General features: G+C 39.8%; 2 protein-coding genes across 6 annotated transcripts in view; one reads left to right on the top strand and one right to left on the bottom strand.

Moving 5' to 3' along the window:
• PUS10 (pseudouridine synthase 10) overlaps positions 1 to 15,647 on the bottom strand; it is a 36,516-nt gene extending 20,869 nt beyond the window's left edge. Inside the window, exons 1-5 of one of the 5 annotated variants that reach the window (XM_032989107.2) lie at positions 15,253 to 15,647; positions 12,512 to 12,648; positions 10,669 to 10,932; positions 8,924 to 9,010; positions 2,446 to 2,480 (exon numbers count right to left, since the gene is read on the bottom strand). In XM_032989107.2, the coding sequence (XP_032844998.1) occupies positions 2,446 to 2,480; positions 8,924 to 9,010; positions 10,669 to 10,932; positions 12,512 to 12,637 (512 nt within the window). In that variant the 5' untranslated portion in view covers positions 12,638 to 12,648; positions 15,253 to 15,647. The other 4 variants (XM_032989104.2, XM_032989105.2, XM_032989108.2 and 1 more) reach the window with 4 other exon arrangements.
• PEX13 (peroxisomal biogenesis factor 13) lies at positions 14,813 to 22,681 on the top strand. The gene is made up of 4 exons (XM_032989212.2): positions 14,813 to 14,937; positions 17,103 to 17,800; positions 18,255 to 18,380; positions 18,870 to 22,681. The coding sequence occupies exons 1-4, from the start codon at positions 14,864 to 14,866 to the stop codon at positions 19,163 to 19,165; spliced, it is 1,194 nt and encodes a 397-aa protein (XP_032845103.2). The 5' UTR covers positions 14,813 to 14,863; the 3' UTR covers positions 19,166 to 22,681.
• The last annotated feature ends 1,480 nt before the right edge of the window (positions 22,682 to 24,161 follow it).

Genomic DNA, 24,161 nt, shown 5'->3' with positions numbered 1-24,161 from the left:
GGGGTCTGACAGATAGATACATGATATACAATATTTCAAGACAAACTTAAGTAACTAGTGCCAGGTAAACAAACAATGCACTAATAAAAAAGGACAAAAGTACTAACCATACAGACCATGGCATGAAAGAATGAAAGGCTGTTCCAAGACCTATAACAGCACTGAATCTTGTATTGAATTAACAAACGAAGTGTTGAGGAAACATGAAGGCCAGGATTCCAAGTAAAATGCTTCCCAATAAACACATAAAAGTTTGGCAGGGAGTAGCTAAAGGTGTAGCTACTTGAGCTAGTTAGCTCAAGCACAGGTAGGACTTGGTTGCCTCCTCCCGACCCCTGGCCATTCATTCCTGCCAACACTTGCATGCTGACACTGCACAGCATGGTGAAGTAATACCACTCCGTTGATTCCATTTAAAGCAAACCTCAATCCACCAAAAAAGGTTTTGTTTTTCAGGCAGATCAGTGAGATGACCAACTCTCCCAGTGGTCACATAAGCACTTATGTTAACACAGGAAAGACAGAAGGTACATGCAAGGCAGAAGCAAGATCCTTCTGACAGTAAATCAACATCTAGTTCAGCTTAAGTAAACTGAGTATCTGGATCCTGCAGGGCAGCACCTGTGCTACTTGCTAAGGAGCCTCCTGTCCAGCTTCCACCCGAAGTAATATCCTGGTTTGCCCTGTTTCTGTTTGCCAGTCTTTTTTTCTCTAACATTTAAATACAGATTCTCCTTTTTTAATGTGTAAAAGAACATGGACTGAGGAAACTCATGCCATAGCTTCATGGCAGATCAAAAGTTGAAAAAGTCTTTCCAGAGTCTACCTGGAGAAGAGCTGAGAAAGAGTGATGCACAAAAATTGTTTGTTTAAAAAAGAATAAATCTTGTTAGACTTATTTTTATTGTTTAAAGGCAATCTAGTCCTTCAGTGAAGGAGGGCATGACTCCAATGGGCACAAATTCCCAAAGGGAAAAGCCCAGATGACAGTCTCATTTGACCTTGCTGGGACAGGCTCAACTACCTCTGCAGGTACAAGACCAGGCCTCGACTCCTGTGTCTTTGCCTATGGAGAGAGAAGTTAAACGGAGCAGATGCCTGTAAGGATGCCAGCATATGATTTCAAACCACTTGTCTGGGAACTTAGAGAGCAAAGAGCATGTTCTCCTATACAAATGGCACCAGCAGTAGGCTGTGTGGGCAATATTTGCCCTACAGGGCCTCATCCTCTCTCAAGCATTTTAATGAAGCAATTGATTCTAAGTTAGTCTCAAAGTAGGAAGTGATTCATCATCTTTTAGTCTAGCTTTCTGTATCTTGAAATGGTACTTCCAGGCTAGGTGGCTTCCAGCAAAGACTAGTTCAGTATCCGCAACTAACTTTGAGACAAGTGGATTTATTTCTTCTTGCCCACAAAGACAATTCATCAGTTCAAAATGGCTTTAATATGTTCTCATTTGTCCAGGAGTGGGAGTGTCCTGGAGTAGACAAAGAATCAAGCATTTAAATTGAGTTCAAAACACTGAGGTATAAAAAAGAAGAGTCAAAACTAACTTGCACCCACTGCATTAATACCTTTCCCACTACACTACTGACTTTTCACCATTATCTGACTAACAGTTTTCAGTCACCATTAAGATAAGCTAAACCTGATATGGTGGCAAAATGAAGAGCTCTGTATTTCATTATGTCTTCCATGTACAAGAATATTCTGGCTCACAGATGGTACCACGGCACCTCTCAGCAGCATTAAGTTAACTCAAAGCTGTACAGTTGGACAGCCTGCAGTCCAAGATGAAATGCTATGTGCTAGTTATAATCACACTATGAGGCAAAAGAGTTAAGAAACCCCAATTAAGGTCAAACCAGGTAAAAAAAAAATAACCAAACAACCACATAAAAACCAGCTGCCATCTTATCCTTCATAAGCGTCAAGTAAACTGGGCAAGACTATAAAAATCAACTTCTTGCCTGCTCAACATTTATCTAGACAAATGGTGTCTCCATAAAAGAGTTCTTGTCAGACAGACAGAAAAAGCTACAGACAAAAAAATAAAGTAATATAAAATATAAAATTGAAAATAAAATAAAAATAAAAAAAAATGACAGCATATCTCAATTCTGAATTTCCTTATGAATAGTTTTGAAGATACAAAGTAAGTTAAAATCTTGGTCAAGGACATAGAGAGTGAGTCTACATATTCCACAACTGTTAGCAGAAGTACCCTTGTATGAAAGCAACTGTTTTGACCTTGAAAATACAGCATTAATTGCTTGGTTAAAATTTTCTCTTAACACAAATTTCTCAGCAGGTCCACTGCATTGAGTGGTTTCTCATTTCTACTATGCCGGAAAAAAGTTATAGTAAGAGTATCTCTCCTTTCTCTAAATCTGGAGAACTCTCCAATAGAAGTGGTATGAGGGTTGCCAAAAGAAATTACTCACCCCATTTCCTGTTTTACCAGCAGCCAAGCAGCACGCTATAGGTCACCAGCCATGCCCAGGAAGAAGGAAGGGAAAAAAAAAAAAAGCAAGTGAAATTAAGGCTTAAACTCCCAACAATTTGAGAGACTGTTAGCAGAAGGAAAAATGTTTTAAAAACTCAGGATAAAAGGGAAGTATTAGGATTTTAATCTAGCTTTTGCTTTAGAAGTGGAAAGACAGAACTGGTGTTTGTTTTTATTGTAAGACATGGCTTTGCAGTTCAACCCAAATCCTGTCTGGCTTTAAAAAAAAGATCAGGCTGCAGTAAACACACTTTGAAACTTGCTATTAACACTGTAACTGGAAAAAGACTCTGACAGCCCAAGTCAAGTGCAGCTAGCAGTTATCTATCATACAGAGAAATGAAAAAAAAGTGTCTGGATGGTATATGAAAACTGATTTGACATAAAAATAAATTTTTTTAAAAAATCAAATTCAGTTATCATCCCTTATAAAAAACATGAAATAAAAGACATACTTGGTCTTACAGTAATCATGAACCCTTTCCCTGAGGGTTGCCCCCTTATTTACAGCACACCACTTAGTTTAGGAGACATAGGCTTAATATGAGAAAGCTGCAGAACAGAAGGAATAATTCTAAAAATCAGAGGGAGCTTTTAGTGCAAACACTTGAGTTCACTAACAATTGTTTATCACACAGCGTACGTAGAAATGGCTGAAAAAATGTGATCTGAGAATCATGTGCAGATTCAACCTTGAATTCTCCTTTTTCATTTCCCAATTGCCCCTCTGTTGCTTTGTGCAGACTCTGTGAATACCAGCTTCTGCAGCTCCTGATACACTTCTTTGAGCAGAGGTTCCAATAAGTAATATTTGCTTTACATATGTGACCATAGGATAATTCAGGGACCTCAGGAGGTCTCTATCCAACCTTTTGCTTATAGCAGGATCAGCTATGAAATCAGGCAAGGTTGCTCAGGGCTCTATCCGATAAGTTCTTGATGGTGACTGCACCACCTCTGAGGACAACCTGCTCAAATGCTCGATTGTCCTCAATCTGTGCATTGTAAATACTTCCTCAAACTCTACTCCTCTCCTCTAGCAGCCTTATATATGTAAAGAATCATAAAGTAGCAAGCCCCTTAGATGTGACACTGCCCAGGAAAGACAACCATGAACCATCACTTAGGTGTCCCAGCTAACAAATGGAACTCAGCAGTATAAGAATTAACAGTGGTTATAACAAAGCAGAATTCAAATTACCAGCGGTACGAAAGGACGATAGAAAAATACAAAAGTAAGCACAAAGGAGCAACTGCCTTCAAATCAATGCAACACTAACAGACTTGAACAAGATTAAAAACGATCGAGAAGTTGAAGACTTCCAAACAACACTGCTTATGCCAAAAGCTTCCAAAAGCATATCCTTCCCAAACTTTGCTCTGAGGAACCAAACATTTTAGAGGTGCATCTCTTTGCGGTCTCACTCACTTCACTTTGTACTGACATAGTGATTCTACAAAATGATCTATTACTTCAGTGTAGTTGTTGTTCATCACTTTAGGCTCTAAATTCTGCCTCTGCATGGACCGAGAGCAGCTGCCATTCTCTGCACCACAATGAAAACATACCTTACTGAGCTGAAGTGCATTACAGTTAACCAGAACTTTAGCTTTGACCTCAAATGGCCTTTCTATTAGGTCTTTAATTAAGTGGAAAAAAGGTGATGTTGGACATGGGTGTTCAGAAGACCTGTACAATGTTTCCATTTCAACAGAATGGTTATCAGTGCAAAAGCAATTAATGAGAAAAACTCCCCTCTAAAATTCTTACAATGAAGCAACCACAACAACAATATTTTCAGTTCTTCCTCTACTAACAACAACAGCAGCAACATACATTAAGACTGGCAGGACACCACTTAAGTAGTAGAACCTGTACTGTCAATACACCATCTGGACACCTAGTCTCACCAACCCTCAGTGAAGATGAATTCCAAAAATCAAGTTGTTTGGCTTGAAACAACTACAATGCAAAAAATCAAAATTAGTAGTTTTCAATCTGTGGACTGCAGACTACTAGTAAAGCGTCAGAGAAGGACTCCATACGCTTGTCATAAAACCACATATACATATGCAATGTCCAAAACAGTTGGTATCTCAAAAGCAGTGAAAACCACTGATCTAAATTCTTCAGAATTTTAAATCCCTTCCCTGTCTTTCATTCTTCATACATGGTGCTTTAAGAATAACCTCCCTCCAAACCCTGTAGAAAGAATTGCTGTTTATTGTCAAGGAAATAATTCTAATGAAAAGGTTTGAAAACATGTATTGAACTAAAAGAATCAGGATCACATCATCACATCATCTTTTCACTGATGTCAGAAGGAACCACATCACAGATCTCTCTTGCATGCTGATGGAGCAACTCAGTTAAGAAAATGTCTATTACGCTTCATTTGGTATATCTAAAAGAATAAGGGAATCCTAAAATCAGTGCTAGAAATATTAAGGGGAAAGAGGGATGGTGCAGAGAGGACTCAAACTTTGTTCAATACACAAAACTGCACACTACTGAACAAAATAAATACAGTTTGTATTGATGGAATACTGTTTACTCAAATTCACTGTAATTCATTATTCTGCATATGTAGACAGTATGAGTAAGACTGCTTCACAAAGCACCATGAAGTACACTGTAATCTTGTTTGCATAATAACCCAGATAAAATCATAAATAAAAATAGTTTCCAATTGAAATTCCTTGAACATAATTCTGCACTAGAGAATATGACAACCATAGAACTGGGTCTAGAAATCTGCATTTGACAAATGACAATTTAAAAAATCTCATATGCCTTGATTTAAAGCACGTGTAGGTTTGGTACTCAGTCAAGTGGCTTATCTTATTATTTTCCCCTGTTTTACAGCGATACAATTACAAAATAGAGAAAACTTCTGCATCTAAGTAGCTACGCTAAAATGAGACCACAGGTCAAATTTCATCTCCTCTCTCTTTACTTTGAAATTGAAAGAGAATTAAAGAAATTACTTTTCCCCTTCAATTAAGAGGAAACATAGATTAGGGTACTGTGAGCACAGAAGCCAAAAGATCCCAAATTCCAAACCACATTCAAGCACCAAGCCAGCCAAACCCCTCTACTCCTTATGCCTTCATTCCCCTGCTCTACTCTCTCCCAGCTGTATGTGAAGCAGGGGATCAGATCCCTCTACTTCATAATTACTTTATGTTTGTGAAGTGGTTTGAAAATGAAAAATGCTCATTACAGAGCTCAAGCCTGCAGGGCAATGCTTAACAGCAAATACATTTCTGAAATACACTGGCTCAGGCACTATATTGATTACAAGCTGCAGGATATTATTCTAATGCTATCTAAGGGATCACAGTGGCAACAGTTGAAATATCATGTGCAATCCCAGGCACAGCATTTTCTCTCTGTATTAGAAAAGAGCTTCGAGATGGGGAATTCCACGATGAGGTATATGCAGTCCTACAGGGAGTAATGACTACAGATGCTATTTGCATCAATGTCCTTGTAGCAAGTACCAGGATGATGGATCACAACTGAGACTACAGACGTAGCTAACAGTCACCCTTTTGAAGGGCATGACTCACTTCATATTCTAATGTAGTTGTCTGACATAAACTTGGGACTCCTGTATTTATGATTTATTTTAATCAAATATCCTACTTGTGGAAAGAGGTGATAGCTTCTTTGTATTACAGATACAAATACTATGCCAATGTAAATTTTATGTCCTGCTCTTCTTTAGCTCCTATCGTACATTTTAGACTTGACAGGATGACAACTGTCATAATTAAATTAGTAGAAGGTAATATTAAAAGGTAGTTTCTGATTTTTTGTTAAAAAGAAGTCAGAGAAAATATGTGTGTCATACGAAAGGTCAATGGAAGGGAGGCTGTCTTTGCGGTGTCCTTTTATGATAAAATTATGTATGTTCTTGTACAGTACAGTTCAAAGAATTAAAAGCAGAATTTAACAAAAGACCTCTTTTCAACACAAAGCATTTTGAGATACTTGAAATATTTTGACATATTATACTACTTGGCTGCTTTTCTGTAACTGTAAAACAGGAACTGTTTTTACCAATTATTTTTTGAAGTGAGAAATGGATAGGTGGTAAATAAACGCCCATGATTTTAAAGAGGTTCTTTCTCCACCATCACCCACTTTCACTCTTTCAGCTAGAGCACAGCTACATTTGGCAAGACTGAAGGGATGGAATAGAAGGGACAGCAGAACTTCCTAATGCAGACCTGCTCCCAGAGAAACCGAAACTGTTTCCAAAGAGAACAGATCTGGTTTTGGAGCTTCCTCCTCACTCATCTCACTCCACCTATTCATTTCTGAAACCACACCACAACTTCTAGGCCCTTGGTTGTACCAAGAACTGTAGTATCGTTTGTTTGCTTGAACATAAGGACAAGATACCTTGAGTGAAGCAGATGGGCAGGTTAAAAATTACATCTCATCCCTTGTATCAAACTAATAATTTACTGTACTTAGAAGACAAAGTTATCATAATGTAGTAAATCTAGGTTTCTACCAACTGCACTTGCCCAGACAGCTTTCCAAGTCCATACAGTCTCAGTGTATCATCAACATTTCAGTCAGCTAGAGGAACTCTCTGAAGCAAACTATTATTTTTTGCTTCTATTTACAGCGAAGGCTGCCACAAAAGCAGACAGAAACACTTGCCCTGCTTGTTCAGATTAGCATGAGAACATCACTGAGCTAGAAATGCAATGCAATAACACCCTCTACCGAGGCATTCTGGCAAAGACCACAAGGAGGGTGAGGAAGAAGAGCAGCAACAATTTTTTCTTTCCTGCCTCCATCATTACATAGCTACACTATGGGGAGGAAACAAAAAAAAAAAAAGGTAATTTTAAAGCTAGATAAACTATAGCTGTCAAACTAAAGATGCATAATGGAAATGTATTATGAACTTGATAACATAGGAATTGCAGTTGGGACTCTGGGCAAAAGATTCTGTGCATCACTTTGTTTTTTGTTCACTGAAGCTATAATGAATGGGAGGTCTCGGTAACGACTAGCAAAGATAGACTGGAAACAGAAAAGACCTGATCTATAGTACCCTAAAAATAATAAGGCTTTTTTTTTAAACACTTAAGATTACACCAGACATAAAGTTGGAATAATTTTGACCTACATTTTGAGTTTTAAAGAGCATTGTGGGCACACACGCGTGCATCCATATATTCATCTAGCCTAGTGCTTTTCTGACATATCCTACTGTTTGGGTGACCATAAAATCAGATGGGAATAAGGGCAGTTCATCCAGCCAGAAAGCATAAAGCAATTTATTCTGGTATTATTTTACCAGACACAGTGGCAGCTGAAGCAAACACACCAACTCTGCTTAAGTTCAGATGGGAAGGAGAGAATCTTATGTTCAAGAAGACTTAGAAATAGAATATATGTTAGCACAATGCAGCTATTACACTGGCATGCGCCCAAGATGCCAGAACTAACAATAGAAATCAACACTAAAGGTGTAGTAGATTATTATTATAATCAAACTGTGTGGCATGAGAATAGGCCCCACCATAGCTTTTCATATCACCTATACTGCTTTCTGCCATGTTAACTCAAGCTCCTACTACATCTTAACACAGCAGGCATCTATCAAAGATGTAAGTGTTGCCCTTTAAAATAGTATTTTTGCATCACTTTATATCAGAAAGCAAGGGAACATTGTAAAACATCTTACAACTAAGCAAATATTGTCACTTTATTGATCAAGTTATAATAAGCTTAGTATTCTTCCTCAATTTAAAAAAAAAAAAAAAGACCAGGGTTATACACTTCTCCATATTATCATTATCTTCTATAACTAAATGACTGAAATGTAAACAATTTAAGTTTGACTAAAATTGCCATCAAAATCAGTAGTTTTACAACTGCTATAAAATGTAGTTTTACAAATCTAGACTTTCAACAATGCCCGAGACAGGTGACTATTAAAATATGTACTTTCACATCATTTAAAATGCTGAACAGCTAAAGAGTTCATCTTCAAATTCCTTCATTTGTATTCTGCACTACCAATTATCATTTATTTCAGGAAAGGCACCAGCTGTGCAGTTCCTTTTCCGAGAAGATCCACAAAGCAGAGCTGGCATCTGTACCAAAGGGAACAATCCACCGAGGATTTAAAAAAACCCTCCTTTTAGATTTTCAGATATAAAGTAACTCCTGGGCTAACTGAAAACTGAAGCGACTTAGACACTTTATTAATTAAAATAATACTCACCAAGAAGGAAGGGGCGAGCAGACTTCACTGCTAGCATGTGTTTTCAGGTTTTTTTGAAACAATAGCAATTAAAAATCAAACCACCTCCAGCTTGTGCATTCCACAGTTACTTTTTTCAATATGCATTTCAGTTATGAAGAAATATCTGTAAATACTTACCTCCCTAACAGACAGCTGTGGGGGTAGCGACACAGAAAAGACGAAACTAGTGAACTGGTAGTCAGCAGAATTAACCTTTTGGCACACCTGTAAAGAAGGGATTTTAATATTAAACCACAGCAATGGAACTGACTTGATAATCTTTCAGAATACTCTTTATTCTAGTGTAATCACTGTAAATCCATGTTAATACATATTCAGATAGATGCCAAACATACAAACCAGAGTAATCCCAAACAATTTACTGAAATATAAGCTTTTTTGTTCTGCTAAAAAAAAAGTTACTACTACAAAGATACTAAACGTATCCTTGTTGCTACGAAACAAGCAAATTTGCTATTTTAAGGCTAAGACCAATTGTATACCAAAATCTTAGTGCAATGAATTACATCACTGTGGCGAAAGGCTAGAACAGATGATTCAGAATGTCTGTCTTCATGGCAATGATACAATTCTATGACAATAAAAAGGTTTAAGATCCTGGGATAAGACAAGAACAAACAGGTGTCCACAGCATCAATTCATGACGACTCTTCATCATAAACAAATCATGTTTGCCACTGGAAATAAAGTAAGAACACACATCGAACACTTTAAAGTAGGCTAGTGAGAGCTCATGGCTAGATGTCCCTACTGGAAGTAAACCTAAACCCACATGGAGCAGTTGTCCAAAACGTCAGTGATTTTAGTGAATGTTAAACATTCTGAATTCTGAGCTTTCAAGGCAAAATCAACAACCCAGATAAGGAAATTTCCTTATAAAATAATCAGGTTTTGTGGTGCCTTAACAAATGCCATCAGATTTTCTATTGCTAGTTAAGAGAGTAACTCTGAAACAAGTCTTAGAAGTGGATTCTGTAAAAATATATAAATTCTGCCAATGGAAACAAAAAAGAAACATCATGTACCGCCCAACAACTATATACTACACTTTCTGTTTAGTCCCATTTTTAGATATATTCATGCTAGTAAACCTAATTCTTTTCTATTAAAACTCTGTTAAACATCTCAAATACAAGTGTGATTTTTCTAGCTGATATTTCAGTTTGTCACATAAGCAATCTTATTGCTCAAAGACGATGTTTGCAACACTCATTATGCCCATATTCTCTCCTAACTCATATTTTCTCCATTATCTACAATCTGTTGTATCACCAAAACATTTTATTCCTCTGTGGCTTTCTAAATAGTAGTACATTGTAAAGACAGACTCATGCTATATTAGGAACATGTAGTTAAGCTGAAGAGCACAGCAGTTGATGACTCCTCATTTTCCCTTCGCATAAGAAAAGTAAAGGGAGGTCACCATTTACAGTGAGGTTTTCCTTGTAATCTAAGCAGCTGAACCTCAGGTTATCTCCTAAATTCATGTAACCATGTATCTGTTAATCCTTCTCTTAGGAAAATGTGCTCCTGGCAGTCATTCCATTGCACCTGCACTGCTGTTTTTCAAAAAAGTTACATTATGATAAGGCCTGCGTAAAATATGGTCACACTGACAAATTTTATTTCCCAGCTGCTGGGGAGGTAACACTGCCAACACCGTCACGGAGCAGTACGTAGCTGAACGGCGCCATCTACACTTCAAATACTCAAAATAGGTAAATGTTTCAGTTTGCTTTCCAGTATTTTTCTCTCAATTGTTTAACTGCATTGTGTTTTTAATCACCAGCTCTATATTGTAAGCCCCAACATACACAAGCTCCAGAAAAAGTACACAGAAAGATTAATAAATGTTTATTTACCTTTTTAACAAAGTCAGCCTCGCAGAACTCCTGAAGAATTCCCAAACACACATTGCAAACCTTCACAGATGAGTTCTCCGTTGCAGTATTTTCACTGTTAACTGAAGGAACCTGCTGAAGGCCTCCATTGTGGTTCAGATCATCAGGCCCTTCTGTGTGTCCAAGTCTAATTCTCTTACAAGGTGGATCAACTGCATCAGAACAAACCGAATCTTCCTTTTCTTGATTATTTTTCAGAAATTCTTTTAAATCCTTCATCAAATCCTAATACAAACAGAGGAATCGTACTGTTGTTGTTTTTTTCTCTTTTCTCCAATGCTGTAACAAGCACTTACAAACCCAATTCTAAAAGGTAATACTAATCACTCCATTTTAGCCTTAGTGTATGTAATTAATATATTGGAATTTATACCAAAAGACATCTACATAATTAAAAAGCTCCAAGCTCTATTTCTCGCAGAATGCTATCCAGAGAAACTGAATTTTGCTGAGCAGACTTCCTTATCATCTAAGAAGAGTGAAACCATTTTACAGACCTGGCTTGCAGAAATGCATTTGTCTTTGGCCCCATGGTTATTCAATGAAAATAGATGTTTACTGCCTTTTTGCCATTTCAGATTATGTTAGATTTTAATTCCTCCAACTCCATTCTCCCAGATGACTCAGAAGTGAGTTGGGTAGTATAGTATGAGAAGAAAATGAGAGCAGATACAGGTGAGGGTGAAATTAAATACATAGAGGAAGAACTTCATATAAATAGAGATGCCTACAAAAATTAAAGGATGTGCTGGTGAGGAGAGAGAAGAAATTCCTGCATGTCTCTGAATTTCAGGATGGATGAGAGACAGAGGCAAGACATAGTTCAGAAAGAAAGATTTATTAAAAGGTCTTCAGTAACAAAGACAGCAGTCATTGTGTAGTTACAACTCAGAGGAAAATCAGGTAGAGATGCAAAAGAATAAAATATGGCATACAGGATGAACACTTCTCAAATGATCCATAGAAAATGGAAAAGGATAAGGAAGAAAGCTGTTAAAAATTAATTCTGGAGAGTCTAAACTTGAACAAAGGTAAAACAATCAAGACAGACAGCAGAAGATACAAGCATAAAGACAAGGGATTAGACCAGGTAAATGGAGATGTTTATTTGGCCTACACAACCAGAGAGGTCTCAAGGAACCAAAACAGAGGAGGAGCAAATAGCCAAAACCAAGTTGAGGAGTATCAAATACAAGAACAAAGGCAAGAAAGATTGTGCACAGCTAGGAAAAAATTGAAGAACACTGAATTTCAGCACTAAAATCAGCTAGAAAGGATGCCAAATAACAATGTGTTTGAGTGAGTGAAAAAGGAAGGTTTATCCTTAACCCATGCTCCACAATTTTTCACTTATATCCCCCTACCAATTCTGCTGAAGGAAGGAAGTATGAGGCAGAAAAGTCTGGAGCATAGATGGTTCCTCCACTGCATCAGCTGCACTGCCCACAGCTCCTTCACTACTTATTACATTAGAGAAAAAAGAAGAGAGGGAACAGTCATAGCTGCGCTGCTTCAAAAGTGATAGAACCATGCTGTGCAGAAGCTAATATGCCCTGGATTTTGGTGTTTTCAGGGAATACAAAGTAACTTTCACAGTCAAACTTAACATTTAGCCCACAACAATTGTTATATGATACTTGTAATTTCTCAAAATTGCACAGTGTAGCAGCAGTCATTTTTCATAACTCATTTCGTAAAGAATTTTCCTCTCAGGCAAAGAGCCCAAGATTACCACAACCTTCTCCAAGGTAGTGCAAAGCATTCATATGTTCACACATTCTAATCAGGAATAAAAAGAACCAACCTCATATGGATATCTATAAAGCGTCTGTGATCCCACACAGCAGAACCTTAAAATACATCGTGGGCAAGTGCCAGTGTTCAATAACAGCTGAACAATTGGTCGGTCCTTTTCTGTTAGTGAAGACATGCTGGAAAATTCTAAAATTTAAAAAATAAAAGAAAAAAACCCTTAGAATAAACACAATTCAGCAGTTCAACAATAAAAGAACTCATTTAACTGCACCATATTTAACATCAAAATTAATTTTTTTTTTTTTGTCCTCTAGAGAAAGTTTAGTATACACGTTTGTCTAAATTCAAAGGCACAACAGAATTTGAAGACCAATCCAAAAGGACCACTGACTCAGGGAAAAGCTTCTGTACTTCCTAGGAAAACGTGAAGTCAAGAGTTTTGACAAAGGTAGGCTGAGCTTTTGCCCCGAGTTTTCTCTTTGATAAAGTGCATTACATGACATGTTATTCTTTACTGAATGGAGAAGGAGTGGAGCTAAAATACATTAAGCCAAATGTAAAACAGAAATGTATTCTAAAATTGCAGCAACTAAAGAGACAATGTGTTAAAATCACAGGAGGGGGGAAAAAAAAAAAAAAAAAAAAAAAAAAAAAAGCACCTTTGCTATCCATTAGCCCCTTCAATTTTTTAAGGTTTCTTATTTCCTATCTCAAATATAGGACTCCCATTTTTGTGAGAGATCTCATAATGGGTTTTTTTCATATACGATTACGGCTAATTTGGTTTGCTGTCATTCTTTCTGCCCAGAACATTAGAACAGACTAATTTCTTTGGCCAAAAATTAATAATGGGATAGAACTCTGCATTTTTTTGAAAAATATGGAAAAGGAGAGATTCCCAGTGAAGTTCTTCCCCTTACCTATCTGGGAAACTTTAGGAGGCACATAAGAATAACCACAGTTGCTCAGACCAAAAGTTCAGTTGGTCTACGGTCACCCAAAGCCGGGATAAACAGATGCCACAGGAAAAATACGTGTGTGCAGTGCATACAGGTCTGCCAAGAGCTCTCTGCCTCCAGTTATTTCTGGTTTGGGGAATTCCTTTGGCCTCACGTGGTTTGCCTGTTGGTAAACCTTAACAGATCTTTCCTCCAATCCTTCTCGAGCACCTCTTGGAAATTATTCTGCCTCCACATCCTTCGGTGAGGAATTCCACAATACCTACTGACAGATGAACCCCCTAATCTTGTTTTGGGCTTCGCTCCGGAAAGCAACATTCAATATTCCCCTAGTTTTTGTAGTGCAAGAGGGGCAGGATATATAGGCGTTCTCCACACCAGTACAGCCTGTTACACCTCTTTTGGCTCACCCTGCTCAGGAGAACCTTGCACAGAAACACCCCAGCCACGCAAAACCTTCGCAGCAGGAGAAGAGTTATTATTTCAATTAATTTAGCCTCCCCTGGGTTTGGGTTCTTTACGGTAAGCTGTAAAAAGCAAGGACTATCCAAAAAGCTTCAAACCCGCTTTTAAAAAGAAAAACCCCAAACCAGCACACTTTCAGGTAAGCGTTAGCTGGATTCATCCCCGTGAGGCGTACGTCTCGCCACAATAACGTTTCACGCCCCCATCGCCGAGCGACTGAAGGAAAATCCCCGCGGAGCAGCTCCTGCAAGCAACCGGCCGCTTCCACGGGCGGATCCAACGCAGGCGCCGCCCGCAGCCCGGCCGGGACGGCAGGCACCCGCCTCCACGCAGCCGCTTCCCCACGCCGACACCCGGGACGCACCGCGTTCCCCACGGCGCCGCACAAGCTCACGCCTCAGCCCCCGCGGCTGGGGGTCGCGACGCGACAACCCCTTGACCGGCCCACCCGCGCCAGGGGCAGCTCAGCGTCCCCCGCTCCCCACCCAAAACACCTCAAGTCTCGGGGAGGGGAGGGAGCCCCATAAACCCCCCCACACACACGCACGGACCGCGCGCCCCGACTGTTAAAACCGTTACAGCCCCCCAGACTGAGGCGCCTCGTGTGGGCGGAACCGGGAACGAGGCGGGAATGAGCACCACTCAGGACGGTACGGGGAAGAGGAGTTGCGGATGTGCCCTGAACTGTTGCCACCACCCCCCGCCCGTCCCGTCGCGCCCCACTTCCCCGGGAGCCGCGATCACCTCTCCGCGCCCCACGCGTGGCCCTGTCCCCGCCTTCCCCAGCGGCCAGCAGAGCCGGCACAGGCCTGAGCAGTGGCGAGGCAAAGCGCATCGATGGGCCGGCGCAGACGCCAGCCCTTACCCGCTGGGCGGCAGGTGAGTATCTCGGCGCTCCCGCGTCGCGCCTGCTGGGCGGGCGGAGCGGCGGGGGCGGGCCGGGCCGCGGGCTAAGCGGGCCCCGCAGCCGGGCCGACATGGCGTCGCAGCCGCCGCCTCTCAAGCCGTGGGAGAACCGGCGGCTGGCGGGCACCGTGGCGCCGGCTTTCCAGTGAGTGTGTGTGCGCGCCTAACCCCCCCGGGTCTCCCCTCCTCCGCGGTTCGCCCCCTCGGAGCGGCTGCGCCTTCTCCTCTGCGGGCCTCCCGCCTTGGCCGCGTTCCTCCCCCCGGAGGCGAGCTCAAAGGTCGGGCGCAGCCGGTGCCTGAGCAGGGCTTGAGGGGGGTGGATGGTTTGGGGGCGTTTGCCCTGCTTTGCTGAGGGGCTGTGTGCCGGGCGTGGGGGGGGGCTGTCTCTGGTGAATACCCCTCTCCTCAAGCGGGGAGAGGGAGCGAGAGGCTCCCGAAAGGTACCGGTCTCAAAACCTACCTGTGTGCGTGGGGAGCTGCGTGTTTCATGTGGGGAAGGTGGAGCTGTGCGAGTGGACAGAGCGCAGGGGTCCCTTCCTGGGGGTTCTGTAGCTGGGTTCAGCGTGCGTGCCGCTGTGGGAGGGGAGAAGCTGGTGTGTCGTGTCCCCCGGCCTTGGAGAAGATGGGTGTGTATGTCTGCGTCTGGTGTGTTCACCCAGCGATTTGAGTCTTCCCAGAAAATCCAACCTGCTCGTGGAGAAGGTTGTTGTGCAGAAAGTGTTTGTAAACGCCTTCCTTTTTATCGGAAATAAAGAAAAGCTTGGTGGTTGAAGATCGAGTCTTGTTTTTCATTTGGTGGTAGCGGTTGCAATTAGCGCGAGCTGAAACTAGGCAAAAGGTTAGCTCAAGACTGAACGTTCGACAGAAACTTTGCTGCTTTCACTGCAAGCTGAAGCTTGCTGAACAAGAAATTTAGTGTTAATTTTTCTCAGTGGGGTTATCAAACTCATTTTAAGTTGCTTCAAGCAGCTTTAAAGGGAGGTATCCGAAGCTGGCTATTGGGGAGGGAAACGTAGTGTGGCTTAATAAGTTACAGTACCTCTGTTTGCTGTGATAATAACTTATTTTTGCTTCTGTTTTGAACTGCTAGAAGAGTTAAAGTCTGTGGGGGTAAGAAACAAACAGTATAAAGATATAAATGTTATTCTTTGCTGTGTAAACCTGTAAGATAAGTTTTGCTGAGAGGAGGTTGTTACCTACCTTATACAGAAATATTGGAGCAAGCATGCTTCACACTGAAAGCAGTGCAGAGAGAAGCAGCTCCGTAGCAATTCAAAGTTGACTTTTCTTCTTCTCTTTATTTATGGTTTTGTTTTTTGTTTTTTGGGGTTTGTTTTTTTGTTTTTTTTTTTTTTTTTTTTCTGTGAATTTAATGGACTATAGAAGTGGTAAGTCATAGGGTGAGGTAGTAAATATGGGAAATGGCCAAAACGTTTGACTGTTAGGATGTTAACATGTGATTAGCTTTTTAATGAAACAGCAGAAGTTGGACAGCTGCTTGACGGAATTCAAATACCAGTCTAGTACTTTCAGAGTCTTATTATGAAGGGCATAGATAAAATCACTGAAATTTATGGGCATACAAAGGAATAAAAGTTTTACTAAATTAAAAACAAATAGTTGACTTTTAATATCTCTTTCTGTCAACAATTAGTAGTAATAGATTCAATCTCTTGACATGCTACATAAAGGTAATTAGTTTGGGTAGAGGGGGAAATTGAGGGACCCAGAGCCCTTGCCTATGTTATTGTGTAATCAGTTGGATTATCAATTAGGTCACACCACCCTTTTCTCTAAGGGTGGATTCAAAGGAGCACTCAGACTTCCTGCTGTATCATTGGCTCATTGTATAGAAGAGCTGAGAACAAGTATTGGAAATAAAGCTGTCTGAGAAGTTCATAAATATTCTTGGTAGTGCATATGAGAGGCTTTTGTGTGCAGAAAAATTGCTCGGGTATTCTAGTGTCAGCTCTGATGGGTCTAGACGTAGCACTTCATGCGTTCTTAGTCAGTACAATAGACGGAAAGTTTTTCCCATCTCTGTGTTTCTGATATGCTGCAGTTCCACATTTACACTGAATATCTCATTATGGGTTTTTTTTTCTCTCTTCCCCAGAAGACCTGTATTTCCTGACTAGAATTTTTACTTCCCACAAACTTTGTGCAATATACTGAGTGTTTGGCTACCACGTTCCCTATCCTAGCACTACTGAAATGCACTGTCTTATTTATATAGTTAGCCACGAACTCTGAGGAAATGAAAATGTAACTTACTTTTGGTACTGACCTTGCTTGTCTGAATTCGTTTAGGTCTGCTGACTTGGGTGACAACCTGCTGACCAGGCCTGGACAACCCACAGTTGCACGAATACCTCCACCTATTTTACCAAGACCATCACAGCAAACGGGAAGCAGTAGTCTGAACACTTTCAGGCCAGCATATAGCAGTTCTTTTTCTCCAGGCTATGGTTCATATGGAACCTCTTTTTATGGAAGCTATAGTCCTTACAGTTATGGATATGGTGGTTTGGGTTATAACCGCTTTCGTGCCGATGATATTCCTCCCAGCAGGTTTGTTCAGCAGGCTGAAGAAAGCAGCAGAGGTGCATTTCAGTCCATTGAAAGTATTGTGCATGCGTTTGCCTCAGTCAGCATGATGATGGATGCTACCTTTTCAGCTGTGTACAACAGTTTCAGAGCTGTGTTGGATGTAGCCAATCACTTCTCCCGCCTCAAAGTACACTTCACAAAGGTGTTTTCAGCTTTTGCATTAGTGAGAACTATAAAATATCTCTACCAACGTCTACAACGATTGCTAGGTCTGCGGAAGAGCTCTGAGAATGAGGATTTGTGGGCTGAAAGTGAGGGGACAGTAGCTCGTGTTGGCCTTGAAGACAAGGCAGCTAACTCTGCAAAATCCTGGCCCATTTTCTTGTTTTTTGCTGTTATAATGGGAGGTCCTTATCTGATTTGGAAACTGCTTTCTACATACAGTGACGAAGAAACAGGTAAAGATGATCTGCAACGTGAGAGAAGTGCAGCATATATTGTTCCTTTTATTACATATATAGCAATTTAATATTATACTACAGCAATAGAAGGGGGTACAATACTGAATTTTAGGCATGTGATACAAGTAACAGCCTGTTTAAGTAGCCTGTTGATGAGTTAGGATGCAGTTTCATGGTAAGCTTTGTGTGATTCCAGAATCACAGTTCCTTTCTATTAGATGTGGCAGTTGGGGCAGGGGGAAAAGTATTGGTTGGATTGACTCAATAAATCATGCTTTGTGACTCCTGTCAGTTCTCTATAGGAAAGGTTTTAGCAAGAAAGTGAGTGTTTTCTTCATTTTCCTTTTAAAAAAAACAAAAACAAAAACAACAAAAAAAAACCCACAAACCATCAAATTTTAGAATTCAAAGCAGATAAACTTAAAAACTTATAATTTCTTTTTGGAAACAGTATCTAGTAACTGGGCGAGTGGAGAAGATGATCATGTAGTTGGAAGAGCAGAATATGATTTCAGTGCTCTCTCAGAAGAAGAAATTTCTTTCCGTGCTGGTGACATGCTAAAATTAGCACCCAAAGGTAAACTTTTAATTTTGTATTTATTTTCTAATCACATGTCAAGTAAGTCATATTGTTTGAGTCTGAAAATGAAAACAAAAAAATCCCCACCTTATTTGACCAAACTTCTCATCCACACAGATTTTGTTTGTTTGTTTCTGTAAGTAGTTTTGTTAAGTTTCCTTAAGATATGACACAGCCTAAGCTTACTCAGGGAGTGATTTGTGGTTACCTTTTCCTCACGTGTGCTGTACAACTGAAAATCTTTAGGCATTTGCAGTATGGTGGTGTCATTGCAGAACAACCTGCACTTCACAGTACTCTTCAGCTCACCTCACCAATGCAGATCCTAGTCCTTTCTCTTGAAGTAATTTGTATCCAGCTTTAATCACGGAGTAACTTTCTCTGCATCCTGAGCTGTTGTCGTCTACATTCTAATGTGTTTGTGCCTCCACTGCAGTATATTTTGAATTGTTTTGTAACTTGATGCATTTGCATTTTCTTCTTCAGAACAACAACCTAAAATCCGTGGCTGGCTTTTGGCTAGTTATGATGGCCAAACAACAGGACTTGTGCCAGCTAATTACATCAAAATCCTGGGTAAAAGAAGAGGTAGGAAAGCAGTGGACCTGGAAAAGATTACAGAGCAACGGCCGGCCTTTACCCGCACATCTGTTAGAGGATCCACTGCTACTGTGACTTTAGAGGAGCAGGAAGCTGCTTTTGATTCTGTGTTTGCTGGAAGTAATAAAGCTCCTGTTGCAACTGACTCCACTGTGGTTAGTGGAGAGAAACAGGAACTCTAATGCACTTTGATCAACAAAGCAACTGAACTGTGCTTTATTGATAAAACTTAGGGTTTGTTGAAAAATCTGTATTGTAGTGGAACACTGATGGGTCTGTACCAGTTATTGCTGCTACTGACTGGTGAAGGGATGGAGAAATGATTGCTCAAATTTGTAGTATTTATTTTTGACTCACCTAAGGCTGTACATTAGTGATTCTACCCAACCACCTGGCAGCAACTAAGATCTTGAGGCAAGGAGAATTGAGGCATTTATAACAAGGAAACAAAAAAAACCCAAAACAAAACAGGGACTGCCAGCCCATCCTTGTTAAGAAGACAAGCTGTTGGTGAAATCTAGAGATTAACATCCTGTCTTCATTGAAATGTCAGCTTGACAAGAAGCCTCTTCGATAGATGTGCAAAGGGAAGGTAGATTTCTGTAAGCTGTCCTCCAAAACTGGATGCTGAGGTCTGTAAAATAGTAGTGTTGCTTCGTTTCCTCCTGAAGGGAGGGAGGGAGAATTGCAAGAGAATTAGGTGGTGCAATTGAATCGTTAGAAGTTATAAGTTTACAGAGGAAAAGCGAGGAGGATTCAGCAGTAGTTTGAACCAGATCTCTTTTGTTTATTAAAAGAACATTAGAATGAAGGCTGTCCTGCAGTCAGGCACTTTCCAGCACACTTACTTTTACTCCCTTCTGTGGTAAACTAACTTTGCATCACTCCCAGCCATTTTGTGTTGTAGCCGGTTAACTGCCTATCAGTAGTTTATCAATTGCCATCTGCCTCTCAACTTATTTCTGTTATTATTTTTATATGAATGTCGAAATATCTCTCCTGCCTTTTAGTGCAGTAGGAAAGCATTGGGTTGGGGGAAGTTTTCCATGAGTGGCAAAGAAAAAGTAACATCTCTTGCTTCATTGTCTCAGCTGAGGCCTTGGAGTTAACTCTTTATGCTGCCTTTCAGGTGGTAAATTTTGCAACTGCCCGTAATTTGAGGGCTCTGGTTTGTCAAAAGCCACAAAAGCATTAAGACTGTTCAAAATATTTAGTATATTCTTCATATTGGTGTTTGAAAATTCTATAATGAAATACCATTTTGTTTTGTTTTGCTATGAAGCAGAGATAATTAAAACTTTTTTTCCTTGTAGTACATACGTATAACATATTGAGCTTCTGAAGGTTAGAGCAATGTGTAAAGTAACTAAAGCTTGTCTTAATCATTAAAATAGCTTTTTTATTTTAAAGGTACTCAAAAGTATTAGTGAAAGTAGGGCACGTGCCTCTGCTTAATTGATCCAGTAGTTTCAGCTTGTTTCTGCAGAGATCTTCAACACCCATTATGTGTTAGCTAAGCTTTCAGAATTTAGACTTTAATTGCATTTGCTGGCCTTGAGATCTTAGGATTCTGTTCATCACAACAAAACTCTGAGAAGAAAAATTGAAGTGAGCACAGTTTTATTGAGGTATAGTGGCTGAAAAGACAGGTATTATGCTGGAACACAATTTTAAAGAAAACTCTGAATGCCTGTTGTTGATAATTAGAGCAAGAATTTAAGTGGTTGTGCTCAGTAATTGGGAGATGATGCGAAGAATTTTTTTTTTTTTTTTTTACTAGACTGTTAGACCTTCAAGTGCAAAGGAACAGGAAAGAGTAGTTAAGGGGCAAATGATAAATTGACACTATGTTTACTAGGTTTAAAACAGAACACGTTCCTGAGACACTTCCCTATGTAGCAGGGCATTGGAGAAAATTATCTATATTTTGACATGACATCTGTTGTTGATTTAAATAAAAATAGCAAACAATCCTGAAATATAAAATAGGAATAAAAGGCGGGGAGGAGGGCAAGTATCAAGTGTACAGTTCTGCCTACAGTGTGTATTCCTGGATGGAATTAATTTACTTTTGTGAGATTTAATTAATGGATTGTCATCCTCTCTTGTGTCAGTGAAAGATTTCAGTCCGAGGAAGTGTCTGTTAAATAAATGAATAAACCCCAAACTTTATGTAGAGCATCTATTCAAGTAGATTTTTGTTTTCCTGCTTAGAACAAGTTGGGAAGACAGTACCATGATGTTTGTTAGAATTTTTAAATCTTGCTAATTTTTAGAAATATTACTTTCATTTCACTTTTCAGATCATACTATTTTGAAAACAATTCTTTTAGTAGGAAGATAGGTTATTAATAACTGCGCTGAGTTGGCTTTGTGGTAGTTTGACTCAGTCTACCAATCGCTGTCATAACTGTATCTGCTGAATCTTGACAAGAATTTTGATCCTTTCAGTCTTGTGATTCCTTTAATGGGAAAATAAGGCTCTGAGGAAATCAAGTTAAATAACTAACTCACAATTAATTGTACTGATTGCAGAAGGGTATTAAAAATCACTGAAGTAAAATATATACTGTGCTTTAAGATTTTCTTTTTTTTCTTTTTTTTTTTTTTAATTTTTAGTGTACAAACTAGCATCAGGAAAAAAATGTGAGTCCTACAATTTCACTCTATGTTTCTGTCTATATGTCAGGCTACAGAAAAAACATCTATATGAATGTTGATTGAAAAAGGGAGGCTGGTTGGCAGGCTGCTTAAGACTTGAAGAATTTTAGAAACATGAGAATACTAAAAGGAGCAGGTGTGGCTGCAACAGGAGTATGTAGAAGAAGAGATCAGAAAAGAGATGCTGTTAAAATATTGTTAAACTCATGCATTGACAGTTATTAAGATTTGTACGTGCTAAGATTCCTTTATGTTATTCTTTGGAACTACTTATACTGTAGCAGCGTAGAAGTCAGTAATAGACCTATGACATTTGTTTGTGTAAGGTTTTAGTTTTATCTTACTTTAATCTTATTGATAATGTTTAGTATAGCAGAGCCATTTTATGTTTGAATACTATCTGAACTAACGACAGATGCCAGTTTTGACTGGTTCTCTGGGTGCTAGCAGTACGTGAACATGCACACATTCAAAGCTTTGTTCAGGTTTCTGAATAATAAATTTAAAATATTATTCTCTTCATCTAGCAGAACTTAATAAAATTGTCTGCCTCTTTTGCACAGGTTCAAAAACTTCCTTCCATGGAACTAGACTGCATCTGAGATAGATTGTTTTGTCTTACTTGGCAATCTTTGTGAAATTTGCTAGTGTGGTAAATATTAAAAAAAATAGATGCTTATATATCTTGATCTGTTTGTAAGGACAATTTTCCAGAAGAGGTACAAACTCAGAAACCAACACAGTGATTTTTCTTGATGCACCATTGTAGAAATACTCTTGTCCACAATAGTAGCAGAACTGTATTTCACAAAACATAAATAACGTGAAAGCGTATGTTTTTAAGTAGTTCTTTCCAGTTTTTTTTTATCCGTGCAGGTGTGGCCGTATGTTGGGATTGGCAAACATTTTTGGTCTCTATTGGCAGCTAGTAATTCCCTGTATCCACAGATGGTGATACACTGTTTTCCCCCTCCCCTCCTTGTGTGGTGGGACCGGTTTTTCAGCAAACAGATTTGAAACAAGTTTGAGATGATAAATCTGTCTCCTGGATTCTGTGGCCGTACCAGACACAGCCTTTAAGCAGCTGGGTAATCTCTCTTCCAAACAAATGTTATATAACTGGTTTAACTAGTAGCATAGGCATGATGTCCATGCGGGGCACCCCTGGATCTTACTTATATACGGTTTTGAATGCTGTTTTGAGATACTGAAGTTCCCTAAATTTCATGATAGTCACAAAACTGTAAGACTCAAGCAAATCATGCAGATTATTTATGGTGTCAAAGGGTAGCTTTACAGTTTTTGGGGTTTAGAAATTAAAATGCTTTAAATGCAAAAATCTAGTTCCACTACCTTTGAATTATTGGTGACTGAACAAGCATAGTCACTAGACTATGAAATGAATAAAATTTGAGATACTGATTTTTTTTCTCAAATACTGATACTGGTATTTTTTTTTTTCTTATTAAAGAAAAAAAAAAAAAAAAGAGGGACTGAACTTCTGCCTAACAGCACAGGTTAATTAAAATACTGGGTTTCCAGTTCCCTGACATACCATCACGCTTCCATTCATAGTGTAATTGCTCAATGTCATAATAATATAGCCGTATTGCAACATTAGCGTATTCTGTGGATTGCTGTGGGACGTTATGAAATCAGGAGTGTTTTCTACTTTAACTGAAACCCAAGTGAAGCTCTCATACTGACTTAAAGAATTCAGATTTCGTAGACTTTTCTAGATAGGTGCAGTGCTTTTCCTGAACTCTTCTGTGCTTTTTTGCATTCTATGTCCTCACTGTATTACTCCAGAGTTTGGGGGCCGGGGGAGGAGGGGTGTTTGCAAAAAAAAATGTTTAATATCTCTGTGACCATGATTATCTCAGTGGTTCCTGCCAAAATACCAAGGAGGAACAGAAGTTACAAAGTGGGATTTTGCAGGCATGCGGAAGGGAACAAACCAACAGTGGGCAAAATGGGAGGATTGGGCCTGTCTGACCTTTTGCAGAAGCAGCTTGGTGTGAGAGGAGCCTTGAAGGGCTGTTCCTTGTAATTAGCTCCATGTTAGATGTTCTGTTACTGCTTTTACAGTTACAAGTGTATCAAATAGTTAGATCGGTTGAAAACCTGGGAGAATCTTAAGGCACCTTATCTTTGGCCAGCATCTTTACTGGAGTGTTTTAACACAAATTCTTGCTTAATTAATTTGCTGTGAGACCAATTCTCCTAGTGGATGCACTATTTTGACAGGTGCTGAGAACTTTACAACGTCACCTGCTCGGGCTGCCCAGGTTTCACCTTCCTGTTACCACTTTGGCAGGTGGGGACGTAATCAGGGAATTTTGTTACTGGAGGAATGGGACCAGCGTTACTCCTGAGGAATGCTGGGGCACTGCTCGAGGAGCCGGAGCTGGGGGGTGCGGGCAGCAGCAGAGGGGAAGGATCTCTGTGACCTCGCACCGAGCTAGGGAGAGGTTGGAGCAGTGTCACGGGCGCTCTGGAGCGCGGGGCGTGACGCCA

This window comes from Tyto alba, unplaced genomic scaffold (genome assembly GCF_018691265.1).
Source record: "Tyto alba isolate M040663 unplaced genomic scaffold, T.alba_DEE_v4.0 Super-Scaffold_16, whole genome shotgun sequence".
Lineage (NCBI taxonomy): Eukaryota > Metazoa > Chordata > Aves > Strigiformes > Tytonidae > Tyto > Tyto alba.
The sequence above is the reverse complement of the archived record's forward strand: the minus strand, read 5'-3'. Positions and strand labels throughout refer to the sequence as shown.